General features: G+C 40.7%; 1 protein-coding gene across 1 annotated transcript; it reads left to right on the top strand.

The window, feature by feature from the left end:
- Nucleotides 1-970: 970 nt before the first annotated feature.
- On the top strand, nucleotides 971-11,679 carry tcea1 (transcription elongation factor A (SII), 1). The gene is made up of 10 exons (XM_080725235.1): nucleotides 971-1,149; nucleotides 2,842-2,904; nucleotides 2,985-3,090; nucleotides 3,789-3,888; nucleotides 5,668-5,813; nucleotides 6,014-6,070; nucleotides 7,648-7,802; nucleotides 9,080-9,226; nucleotides 10,207-10,278; nucleotides 11,222-11,679. Exons 1-10 carry the CDS (start codon nucleotides 1,075-1,077, stop codon nucleotides 11,228-11,230), a joined length of 930 nt encoding a protein of 309 aa, XP_080581361.1. The 5' UTR covers nucleotides 971-1,074; the 3' UTR covers nucleotides 11,231-11,679.
- The last annotated feature ends 1,005 nt before the right edge of the window (nucleotides 11,680-12,684 follow it).

The following is a 12,684-nucleotide window of genomic DNA, read 5'->3' on the forward strand; positions in this document are numbered from 1 at the left end:
AATTAAAAAATAACAAAAAATTATTCAGGATTCCAATTCAAAAGAAGCAAAAATAGCCGATCTACAAGCTCAAAACGCATCGCAGCTCGATGCGTTTTGAGCTTGTATATCTGCTATTTTTGCTTTTTGTATGAGATACTAGAATTAGCTCTGGTCCATCGCGTCTCCTCCCGGAGACGCTCTGACAGACCCGTCGGGAAATGGCTAGACTCGAGATTGTCGGCCCCTCCGAGCGCTCAACATCAGTCAAAATAAACTAAATTACTTCACTACTCACCAAACCAAAGGTAGTTTTGCGTTGTTGAAAGTCTATTCTCCGCGGTGGTAAACCTCTCAGCACCCCACCTACTCTGTAAAATACATTATTTTTGTCATGAAATAAAACGCACACACCTCAGGCCACCTAGCGGCCAACCCAGATACAATGGTTCACAACCCGGAAATAAGCGGCGGTCGAATTGGATGCACTTTATTTCATGCCAAAAATAATGTATTTTACAGAGTAGGTGGGGTGCTGAGGGGTTCACCAACGCGGAGAATAGACTTTCAACAACGCAAAACTACCTTTGGTTTGGTGAGTAGTGAAACAGTTTTGTTTATTTTGACTGATGTTGAGCGCTCGGAGGGGCCGACAATCTCGAGTCTAGCCATTTCCCGACGGGTCTGTCAGAGCTAGCGTCTCCGGGAGGAGACGCGATGGACCAGAGCTAACTAGAATGACAAAGTAGGACGTAGCAATATGCAATGTGGCCCTCTGGAGTGAAGGTGGAAATATAGTGGCCCTCGGCCTCGCCATCATCAAAGTTGCCCACCCCTGCTGTATGGGAAACAGTGATCTAGAGCAATGCTAAACATCGCCAGTAGGTGGCGGCAGCGCTCCACAACGGGCCCATAGAGGTGTGCTGTGCGCGGTACTGAGAGGTAGGGTGCAGTGTTGCGTTCAGTCCGCCAGGCTCGCCTCTCCTCTCTGTGCACGGACGGTGTGTTTGTGTGTGTGTGGCCTTTTGTCATCACCAGCTTGTATCCCTCGTCGATCCGTTTATTTTTGTTGCGGTTCCTGCAGATCGGGCCGACATGGGCAAGAAGGAAGAAGAGGAGATCATCAGGATCGCCAAGAAAATGGACAAGATGGCCCAGAAGAAGAGCGCGGTGAGAAAGATGAATGGATGCATGAAGCAGCGCTGCTCGTTGCGTGGCTACACGTTAGCGCTGCGTTATTAGCATGTAGAGGTGGGATTTATGGCTCTTTGAAGTGAACTGGATCTCTGGGATATGCGTTCTTTTCAAAGAGCCGTTCAAAAGACTGGCACATTTTAGTACTACTACTTACTACTACTAGTTACTTTTTTGTAGATTTTGATTATAATTACAAATCACTTCAACCCTATATACATTTCATCCATTTGAAAATAGCAGATCTACAAGCTCACAATGCGTCGCTTGTAGATCTGTCATTTCAAATTATTTTTCTACATCTTATTCTGTTCATTGGAAAACTTGTGAAATGGGACATTCTGCATAATGAGTAGGCCTACTTTATACTATTGGTGCTTTAAGTGCATTTTTGATACCATTACTTTGGTACTTTTACTCAAGTAGGCTACTATTTAATTCCCAACTTGTACTTTTTCCACATTGCAGTAATTTGAGTACTTTTTACACTACACCACATGTTCATTAGAAACGAACGGTTCCCTGGCCTACTGCGAATCGGATCCCATCGTTCATTTCAAGGAGCCGTTCAAAAGACTCGATTCGTTCGCATACGCTCCCATCTCCATTAGCATTAGCTCTTTACTAGCCTGGCGATGTATGTAGCCTAAAAACATGTCAACAAATCAACCTCATCCAGCCAGCAGCACCACGTTAAAAGACGTCTGCTGCAAAGTCCAAAGATAACTGGATGCAAATCATCTGACAAGTGAAACACATTATTATCGCCTAAACCTGCTCAGACTGGCGGTCTTTAAAGCTGCTCCTTTTTTCCCTACTTTTCTTTAGTTAGCCGACTAGCCAACCGGCTTCTTTGTGAACACACACATGCAGTCACACACACACAAGCACACAAACCAGCTGCATTTGGTCCTTCTAGTTTAGCTAAAATGCATGTGTTGAAATTAATTTACAAGTCATGGTATTGTTGACTGCCACGATAGAGTTAACAGTAGCTTAGCCTTAGCAGGCACAATAATAACTAGCCAGTTGGCCGTCTGGTCTATGCTCATGGTGGTGGTAAAACCTAAACATTGGGTTTGTTGTTGTCTGCGTTTCTGACAACAAGTAGCCTGAACTCTGTGATTTGTTCCGTGTCACATTCTAGAGTGATCTATCATCAAACAGGACTGACCGCCAGTGTTATTAGTTAGAAGAATTGTATTTATTTATGTGTGTATGGGGGGAGCCTATGCTGTACTGAAGGATACAGGATAGCAAAATATGTCTGTTTTGATGCATTGGCTGCCTGTGGGAGGTACAACCCTAGTTTCAATTTGCGGTTAGGGCCGTATCAGGATTGGTGTTCAAAGCAGCAAGTGCAAGCCCATTCAATAAAATGTATGTAGAAGTATTATCTGGCTTTGTGATACAAACCTCTGGATTGTATGGCCGTAAATTATGAATTATTAGTGAACTGATTGATACCCTCAGAGCCCTGCTTGCTAGATTAAACCCCTGATGTTTCAATGTTAATTCAAAAAATAAAATGAATAAAAATAACACGTGAGCAATCAGCAATCAATTAATCTAGGTATGTAAATAATACTGGCATAGGCCTACATGATCTAGTTTCTACTACATGCATTCTGAGTGAGGATTGTATTAAAACCATTTTCCTCCCTGCAGTCTGGGGCTTTGGACCTTCTAAAGGAGCTGCGATGTATCCCCATGAGTCTGGAATTACTACAGGTACTTTGCTCATTTCTTCTCTTGCATCTTGATTGCACAGTCTGTAAGTGTTGCGGCAATGAAGCAAAGTCTTTCTCCAGTCCACTAGAATTGGGATGTCCGTCAATGCCATCCGCAAGCAGAGCACAGATGATGAGGTGACGTCCCTTGCCAAGGCCTTGATCAAATCATGGAAGAAGCTTTTAGGTAATTCCTTTATTATCATCATTATTACCAGTGTCCCTGTCTGTCTTTGCCAGATTGTGATGCTGCTTGCTTTTCCCCCCAGTCACTGTAGTAGGCCTACATCAAAGCAAACCGGTGTGTGTACTTGATACTCAAATCGCAATTTATCACTTTTTAAGTAGGGATGGGACGATACGTTTATCGTGATATAAAACACTCGCGATAATCGTATCGTGGAGATTTAATTTATCGTGATATCGTCCTTCGTCATGCACTGGGATCAATTCACCTTTTATTAGCCGAGCTGCATATCCGGTACCACTTAAACCCTCTAAAATTGGTAAAAGGTACTTAATATAATAATATTCATACTTGATAGAGTTTTTCACTCTATCAAATGTCTTTGCCAAAAAATAGCCAATCTACAGTCAAGCTCACAACGAGTCGCGTTACGACGCGTTGTGAGCTTGTAGATCGGCTATTTTTTGGCAAATGTTCCCCCCCAGGATAATGGATGTTGGGGATATTTCGATTATTGCGATAATATCGTAAATCGTGATTTATTTTGTCACAATAATCGTGATATGAATTATTCATATTGTCCCATCCCTATTTACAAGTTGCTTGCCACCTTGCTTGGCTAGCACTTTGTCTTGTTGAGCTGTCTCGGTTCAAGTACTGTGGTGTTTGTTTGACACCGTGTTAACTCTACATGCCAGATGAGCCTGGAGGTGGAGACAAATCTTCAGAGGAGAAGAGGAAAGAGCCGTCAACGCCTACCTCTCCATCGCAGGGAAGCCCAGAGCCCAAAGAGGAGAGGTAAAGGAAACGTCGTTGTTCAGCCAAAGTGCAACAACATTATCTAGGGATTCCCACTGCAAGTCAATGGGGCTTCATTCACAAAGCGGGGGTATGATGAACAGATTTTCATTCATTATTATTTGTACTCAATTTCTTGAGTCAAGTATGCACTGTGCCTGGATGCATATGGGCTTATAGACATGATGCAAATTCAAACAGAGGAATCAAATCAAGATTTGTGTGGTTCTGTGAATTGGTAATCACATGATCGCCAACCAATTATTGTCCTTCCAGTCTACAGGGTTCCCACACATTTTTACCAATTAATTTCCAAAACTTTTCCAGAATATTTAACCCAGGACTATATAACAATAATTCAGCTCAATAACAAGTCGCTTACTCTTACGCGCAATGCCCAAAGACAGGTAGAGTATGCCAGTGGTTCTCAACCTTTTCAGGCTGTGACCCCCGAAATAATCATATTTTAACTGGGGACCCGGCACCCTGACGAGCACTAAGAGTTGAGGAATTTTGTATATTTTCACAATTTCTGCCTCTAATATTTGACAATTTGGCCAAGGTTTAATTTGTCATTTCAGAGGTATTAACAAAATCAATAACCGAAGACAATGCATAGCTATTTTTTCCAGGACCTTCCAGGACCCTTGATCAATTCCAAAACTTTTCCAGTACTGGAAAAATATTTTTCTAATTTCAAAATATTTCCAGGAATTTCATGACCGTGGGAACCCTGTAGGAACCTCTTTCTGAAGGAAAAGACGCTCTGGACGCCAGGGATGCTCATCATGGGTGCCAAGCCTAGCACTGGAAGTGCGATGTAACGCATGGCAGTGAAGGAACCTGGCTGGACCATTTATGAACGATTTTGGCATATAATCGGTTTAGGAATGAATCTAAAAGAAGCCATACCACAGGTTGTTTTCTAATGCTTGATTTTTGATTTGCACAGTACATCATTTTATTGAGGAGAACAGTTGCAGGTAGCGTTTATATCTTGGAAGTATCGTGAGATTTTCTTGCCAGATAAGGTCTTTTATTAGGGTCTTAATCGTTCAGTAATCAGTAGTGGTGTTTGTTCGTGAGCTGGTCCACGGAATTCCATTGACTCCAATGCATTCCATCGAACTTCCGGCTGCAGTTTGGCTCCCATGGTGCGGAAAATCTGCTGGATGGAATTGCATGATAGCGAAAATGGCGTCGGTGTCCTTACCTCCTTGCCAGTCTACAGGATGCGTGTCTGAACTAGGAAGCAACAAATGTGTTGCAAGCTATCCGTCCAGCATATGGCCCTCGGCTGAAACCATACAGCTTTATTGCATCCTCGTAACTAGGATTACACTAATAGATCTACATACTAACTAGGACCTAGTTAGTGTGTAGATCTATTAGTCGAATCTCCCAGTTACACTAACATTGTCTAGTCAACATAATGTTGTTGTCATTGGGGAGATTTTATTTATTTGTATTTGTTTCCTCATATATTTATGGGGCATTTATTCTTTGTCTGTATTGATAATGACAATGGAGATTGGAATGCGGAGAGATAGTCACCGGCCGGGAATCAAAACAGGGACTCACTGATATGGGCATTGCGTCCCCAACCACTGCTATCAGGTCACCATGTTCGCAACGACACGCGCTGACTGTTCTAGTGCCACGCTGATTGTAAACAGTGGGAGAGACAAAGAGAGCAATATGGAGATATACACGTACACGGAGAAAGACACCACTTGTGCCGCTGCCAGCTAAGAAGTTCTCTCAATGTTCCCTCTACAGCTCGAACAGTAACTCAAGCAGCAAGAGTGAGCCTGCAGACGTTCCAACCAATACACTCATCTCCACGTTTCCCCGCGCACCAACCACCTCAGACTCTGTTAGGATCAAGTGCAGAGAGCTGCTGTGCGCTGCACTGCAAACAGGAGGTAATCCCATTATTAGAATACGGAACAGCCAGTGCTGACAACACACAGAATGGGTTTCTGATTTGTTAATTCTAGGCTTCATGTTTGCTTTATTTTATACATGTTTAAAAACACTTGCACACATGCACACAGACACACAACTGCACACAACCACACACACACACCTTTTCATCCCTGTCTCTCACCCTGTTTTGTTTCAGATGACTATATTGCTATTGGTGCTGACTGTGACGAACTTGGGGCACAAATCGAGGAATATATCCTGTTTTGAATGTTTGCACTCACCTCATTTATTTAAACAATGTTTTTATTGTCTAGCTTTGTTTTAGGTATGGGCATGATGAATAAGTCTGTGTGGAACAGGTGTTGACTACCTGTTGATGGTTAATGGTATCTGCTGTTTAGGTAAAGTTGAAAATCTATTTTGTGAAATCAGGCTAGTCACATAATGTCAAAATCTAAATCTAGCACATTGTCTCCATGGAAGAACATTCCAGTTTATGTGAAAATGGTGGGCACATTTAGTTATTCTTGGCCTTGTTATTTACATTTGTAGTATTCTAAATGGCATCGTCTTATGACAGTGGCCAAAGAGTTGGTTGTACTGTGAGAGCGATTTATTCACACACAACATTCTACAGAATGTTTGTGCAATGTGGAGATCTTTTGCATGTTGTGTCATTAGTGTATATTATAAACCATCATGCACATTCATATCTTAGTTTGTGAACTTGTTGCGTAGCCAGCAGCTCACCAATGTTAAAGGACATCTTTGTTTTTTTTACAACAAGGGTTCATATTTTAGATTGTAATTAGGGAAAAGAAAAGGTGAGTGTTAAAATGTTTGTGAAAAAATGTGGGGCATGCGTACGCATGGGAGCATGCGTACAAGTGGCTAAATATGTCTTTTTAGACACAATAAGCCAGCAGTTTCTTTATTGATATTTACAGTAACACTTCTAGCCCCCAGTCACATCCAACCATGAAAGGTTGCGTTGTATCTTGGAAATGGACTTATTCTGTGTAAAATGACATATTTAGCCTCTTGTACGCATGCCCCCAGCCACTGAAATAAGAAGCTCTAAAACAATAGAAAGAAATAAATGAAACAATTTGAACACTCATCTTTTATATTCTTTAATTACAATCTAAAATATGAACCCTTGTTGTAAAAAAACAAAGTTGTCCTTTAAGCCCCCTGCCTCCCCCTTTTTACATAGCTCTCATATGGCACTTGCTGGATGTATGCCGGGCGTTCTAAAAATAAACTTGGAATGTGATGGCAACTAGTCAACTGGATTAGAAAATGATATAATTATATTAATCGCCTACTGTTTAAAAAAAATGCCCATCCCTAATTTGTATGTCTCTAATAGGTGTTGCATCGTCTGTAATACATAGCATTCAACACAGTATTGCTTGGTAATAGTTGTCTAAATTGCATTATTACTTTAACCATTGTTTTATGCTTTAACTATTAAAAATTAGCAGATAAACAAGCTCACAGCGCAGCACCGAGTACCGCGCAGCGAGCTTGTAGATCTGCTATTTTTGAAAAATCTTGCATTTCTTTGCAAATCTTTTTTAAAGCGACTCAAATCTTTGCTTCTGGTGGGTCCCTGGAACAAAATATTTTGAAATGGGGGTGGGGGGGGGGGGGTCGTCCGTGGTCAAATACAATTCTAGGGGTCCTTGACATTACAGACTTTGAGCACCACAGATAAAGAAACATACGTTTTTCAGAAAACCATTAGGATTTTTAGAAGATGTTTTAGGTATTTTTCAAGTCTTTACTAGGTTTTTAAGCTTCCAAACTTCCTTGACTTGCCATCACTCATATTCCAAGAGTTCAAGTGTACCGACATGAAATTCAAGAACCGAGTGCGGAGCCGCATCTCCAACCTGAAGGACGTGAAAAACCCGAATCTGAGGAGGACCGTGCTGTGTGGGAACGTGTCCCCCGAACGCATGGCCAAGATGACCGCAGAGGTTGGTTCCAGCAGTCTTTCCTAAACCTTTTGGAGCTCAAGACCAAAAGAGAAGTCATATGTTTGCTCAGGGACTCAGACAATGAAAATACAGGGTTCCCACGGTCATGAAATTCCTGGAAATATTTTGAAATTAGAAAAATATTTTTCCACTACTGGAAAAGTTTGGGAATTGATCAAGGGTCCTGGAAAAAATATCTATGCATTGTCTTTGGTTATTGATTTTGTTTATACCTCTGAAATGACAAATTAAACATTGGCCAAATTGTCAAATATTAGAGGCAGAAATTGTGAAAATATTTTCACAATAGAAACGTGTTATACAAAATTCCTCAACTCTTGCCGGGTCCCCTGTTAAAATATGATTATTTCGGGGGTCACAGCCTGAAAAGGTTGAGAACCACTGGCATACACTACCTGTCTTTGGGCATTGCGTGTAGGAGTAAGCGACTTGTTATTGAGCTGAATTATTTTATATAGTCCTAGAAATTGGGTTAAATATTCTGGAAAAGTTTTGGAAAAGTGTTAAATTAATTGGTAAAAATGTGTGGGAACCCTGTACACAAAAAGTCATGTTTTGTATTCAGGAGACGAATGTTTCAATCCTATTTTTGTTGTAAAACCATCACAGTTGGATTTCCCTCATAACCATTGGCAAACACTTGGCTGCCTCAAAACGTTATAAGTATCGATGTTTTAAACTGCCTTTATAAAATGTCTTGGTGCTTTTCTCCTAAATTAGTTTTTGGCTCAACGGGAGGTTTATTTTCCTGTTCACATAGCTGATCACATCTACCCTGCCGTGTTTGTCAAATGATGGCATTCCTGGTTAACGCATCTATTGCTGGGTATATAATTAATTCAGTAGATTCTTTTTAGTTTTTACCTTATTTTCGAGGCTCCCTGAACGCACCACCACCGAAGCTTACTTCCGGTAACGGACGGCGATTCGTCTTTTCTTTCACCCGGTAAATAAAGAGGATAACCGCGTCCATCCGTGCTTTTGTTATGGTCCGTAGAGAAGGGCTTGTTTTAAACAAGAACACGATCTATAACGGCAATCCATTGCTGTAAATGAAGGTTTTCATTTCCTGGAAATTTGGAGACTTTTGCATCGCTGCAGGGTGCCGCAGACCGCTCGCTACGGTTCACAATAGGAAACGTTATATCCTGACTTAAGTCTGGTTTTGCAGTCCGCTGTTTGATTTGAAACCCCGAGGTACGGCAGTTACTGACACTGTATTAATCCCCCCCCCCCCCCCCCCCCTGTTCTTTCAGGAAATGGCCAGCGATGAGCTGAGGGAGATGAGGAAGAACTTGACCAAAGAGGCTGTCAGGGACCACCAGATGGCCACCACCGGAGGCACCCAGTCGGATATGTTTACTTGTGGCAAGTGCAAGGGGAAGAAGTGCACATATACACAGGTATGAGGATTTCACCTTAACAGTGATGCTCCACCCTTAGCATTTCATGGATCCAAACTGGGGGCCGCAGACAGATTTGTATGGGTCACTAGTTTTTTTTTTTTTTTTTTTTTTTCTACATTTAGTTTTTTTTTATTTTTTATATCCAAATATTTGGGAAAAAAAACATTCCCAAAAAAGCCTTTTTCTTTTCTCATAAATTAAAAACAAAATTCATTTCATGAAGAAATCAAAGAAAGATCAAAGAAAATCTGTAAATTAGAACACATGTTAAGAAGTAGTGAAAATAGCCTATCTACAAGCTCACAATGCGGCGTGAAGCGACACGTTGTGAGCTTGTTTTCACTAGTTTGGGTCCCGGGCAAGCGTCTAATTTCTCTATTGGGTCTCGAGCTAAGGGGGTGTACCCTAAAAAGTGGACGATTCGAAAAGATCGTCCAACACTTCCCAGTCGATGGAGATTGTTGGATCCTTTTTCCCCGCTGACCTCCCAATCCCAGGGCGGATACTCTAAAACCAGTGATCCTCCACCTTTTCAGGCTGTGACCCACAAAGTAATCTTTTTTTAACTGGGGACCCGAGCACTTAATGCTGCATTCACACTGAGAGAAGCCAAGCTAAAGGTTGGCTTGGTAATTCAATGTAATCTCTATGCAAACCAGCTTTAAAAATGTCCAAGCTTTTTTTTCCAGCTTGGAAGTTTTAAAAGCTGGTTTGCATAGAGATTACATTGAATTACCGAGCCAACCTTTAGCTTGACTTTTCTGTATGTGAATGAGGCATAAGAGTTGAGGCATTAGATTTTGTATAACACGGTTCTGTTTTGCGAAAATAGCTGATCTACATGCTCAGCATATAGATCGGCTATTTTCACAATTTCTGCCTCTAATATTTGACAGTTTGGCCAATGTTTAATTTGTCATCAATCGGTAATGGTTAAATATTTGAGCTAATCAGTTTGTGTATGTGATCATCCCCAGGTTCAGACTCGCAGTGCTGATGAACCCATGACCACATTCGTCTTCTGTAATGACTGTGGAAATAGATGGAAGGTATGTTGTTAATGCTAAATATTGACTGATGTACTTGTCTGTTTGGAGAGGGTGTTTTCTTATTATTACTACAGTTGGATCCATTTCACAAAATATGTTCCGGTGTGTACGTAAATTGTTACGCTTTTTGGTACAACTTTCTATGAAGCCAATCTCTCTATAATGCATCACTTAAACATAACACATTGAACTTACTGTGATTATGATCTGCTTGTAAGATAATAGAATACTCATAATATATGCACGCAGAATTTTATAATGACTTAAAAGGTCAAGTAATCATAATCATGATACTCTTTCTTTTGCCCCGGATCATAGTGTTTTTTTAATTCTCATAGCTCTAATGCATTGTGATTCACTTATAAGTGTTGCCAGTTGCTGCTGATCCTGGTTCACATTAACAATAGAGGGTATGCGTGTGACATCACTGTTGCTGGAAGTTACGTGGGAACACGCCACTACTGAGTGGCAAAAAACAAATTCCTGCCATTGACAGCCCATACATCCAAACAGCAAAGTCCTATCTGATTGCATTATACAAAGTTAAACTCACCAACATTGCGGCTGTACTGAAAGCTTGAATTATCCTCTTTCTATCTGCAGTGTTTTTGTTTCATAAAAATCCACCATAGGCATGTTATGAGCTACTTTCTGTCAAGACATTCTGTGCAGGTGATTATTTTTCTAAGTGTCACAGTTTGGAAGCACTCGTTTTCAACAACACAACATCCTGCTGCCTCCTACATTATGTGCAATTTTGAAACAGGTGGTATGCAGGAGCGTTGAGTGATTTGCAACTAGCACTTCTAAACTTCAATGCTCCATGCTGCTCAAATGTTTTGCCACTCAGTCTAGATTAGGGGGGCGGGTCCCAGTAGACGTGCATACCCTCTATTTATGCTTGTTTTTAAATTGATTTATTTCTGTCTTTTTTTTTCTCCAGTTCTGCTGAATACACAAGCAACAACCTTGGAATTCAGAGAAGTAGCAAAAACTCCCGGACCAGGAATCTGTCCCATCTGCAACAGATCGGAACGTTTGTTTTATGTGGTACCTGGTGCACAAATTGCCATACAAAAATACACCACTGCTTTTATTATTTGAATATAATGTTCATAGATGATGCAGTCTGTTGTCGGTCCGGCTCCCCCTTACGTTCAATTGTTGGATAGAACCCCCTCCCTCCCTGTTTTTAGCCATGTTCGCCGTCGGATATATATATACGATCAATCTCGTCTCACTGTTTCTTTTACCAACATTTTTTATATGTCGTTTTAACTTTTTCTCTTTTTTTTTTTTTTGGACAGAATTTACCCACAGCTACTACCGTTTTTGCTTTGCCCCCCCAAATGTTTTATTTAATTTCCCAATGAAATGTAATCATTTGATTAAATAGTAAAAGAAAAAGTCTTTCATTCTGTTGTCCTCCAGACTGGAATTTATTGTGTGATCTATTCTGCTTTATATTTGTGCATGCACCTTTGTTGGTGTTATAAAAAAAGAACAAGCATCCTTTGTTTCAATCTAAATGTCCGTTGGTTGCGATACGTAATTTACTATGGGTATTAGTAAACGAACAAGCTGTTCAGTTCTGAGTTGAATTGGTGGAATATGCATATCATGAATGAATATTCACGTTAATCTGAATACGTACAGTTTAATGTCAACACAGCACACAATTATCTTTCGTTTATTTTGCCAGGTGCAGCCACTCGATCGTTGCTGCCAATATCCCTAATTCAACTATAAAAGAATATAACTGTGACATATATATATATATATTACAAATTATTTGGTGGTGAACTACTCCTGTAGCTTGCCCGAAATACTTTAAATTGCACTTGGCAGCAGATAATTAGCCAGTAGCTATGCCCCTCCCCTAAAAGCTTTTGTCCAATGCTAGCTTAGCAACCGGCAGCTTGCCAAGGCTGTTGCCAAGGCAAACCTTGGCAAGCAGGAAGTTATTCTAAGCTAGCATTGGACAAAAGCTTTTTGGGAGGGGCATAGCTACTGGCTAATTGTCCTGGTACAACTCTTTCTGCAAGTATTCATTGGGAAGACCTTACTGCAGGCGGTAACGATACCAGTGTGCTTTTGTGATGAAGTCACTCGGGTCAGTAAAATTGTTGTGCTTTATTTTAGAATCAAAATGCCCACAAATCATCATTTTCTTGGGAGAGAAACCGAAAAAAAAGCTAAACCATATACTGTAAACATTCACATTATTTTTTTAAATGTATTATTTAGTAAACATACCGCAAAAATAACACATTTCATCATATTGGCTAGTAAACAGAAGAAGAAACAACATTTATAGGCAGTATCAGTCCAAACCATTGGCTTAGATTGTGTTTGAGGTTGATCTACGCGATGTAACCATCAGCTCAAATTGCACATATCAAGTAG

The sequence above is a fragment of the Nannobrachium achirus genome (assembly GCF_963921795.1).
Source record: "Nannobrachium achirus genome assembly, chromosome: 5".
Taxonomy (NCBI): Eukaryota; Metazoa; Chordata; class Actinopteri; order Myctophiformes; family Myctophidae; genus Nannobrachium; species Nannobrachium achirus.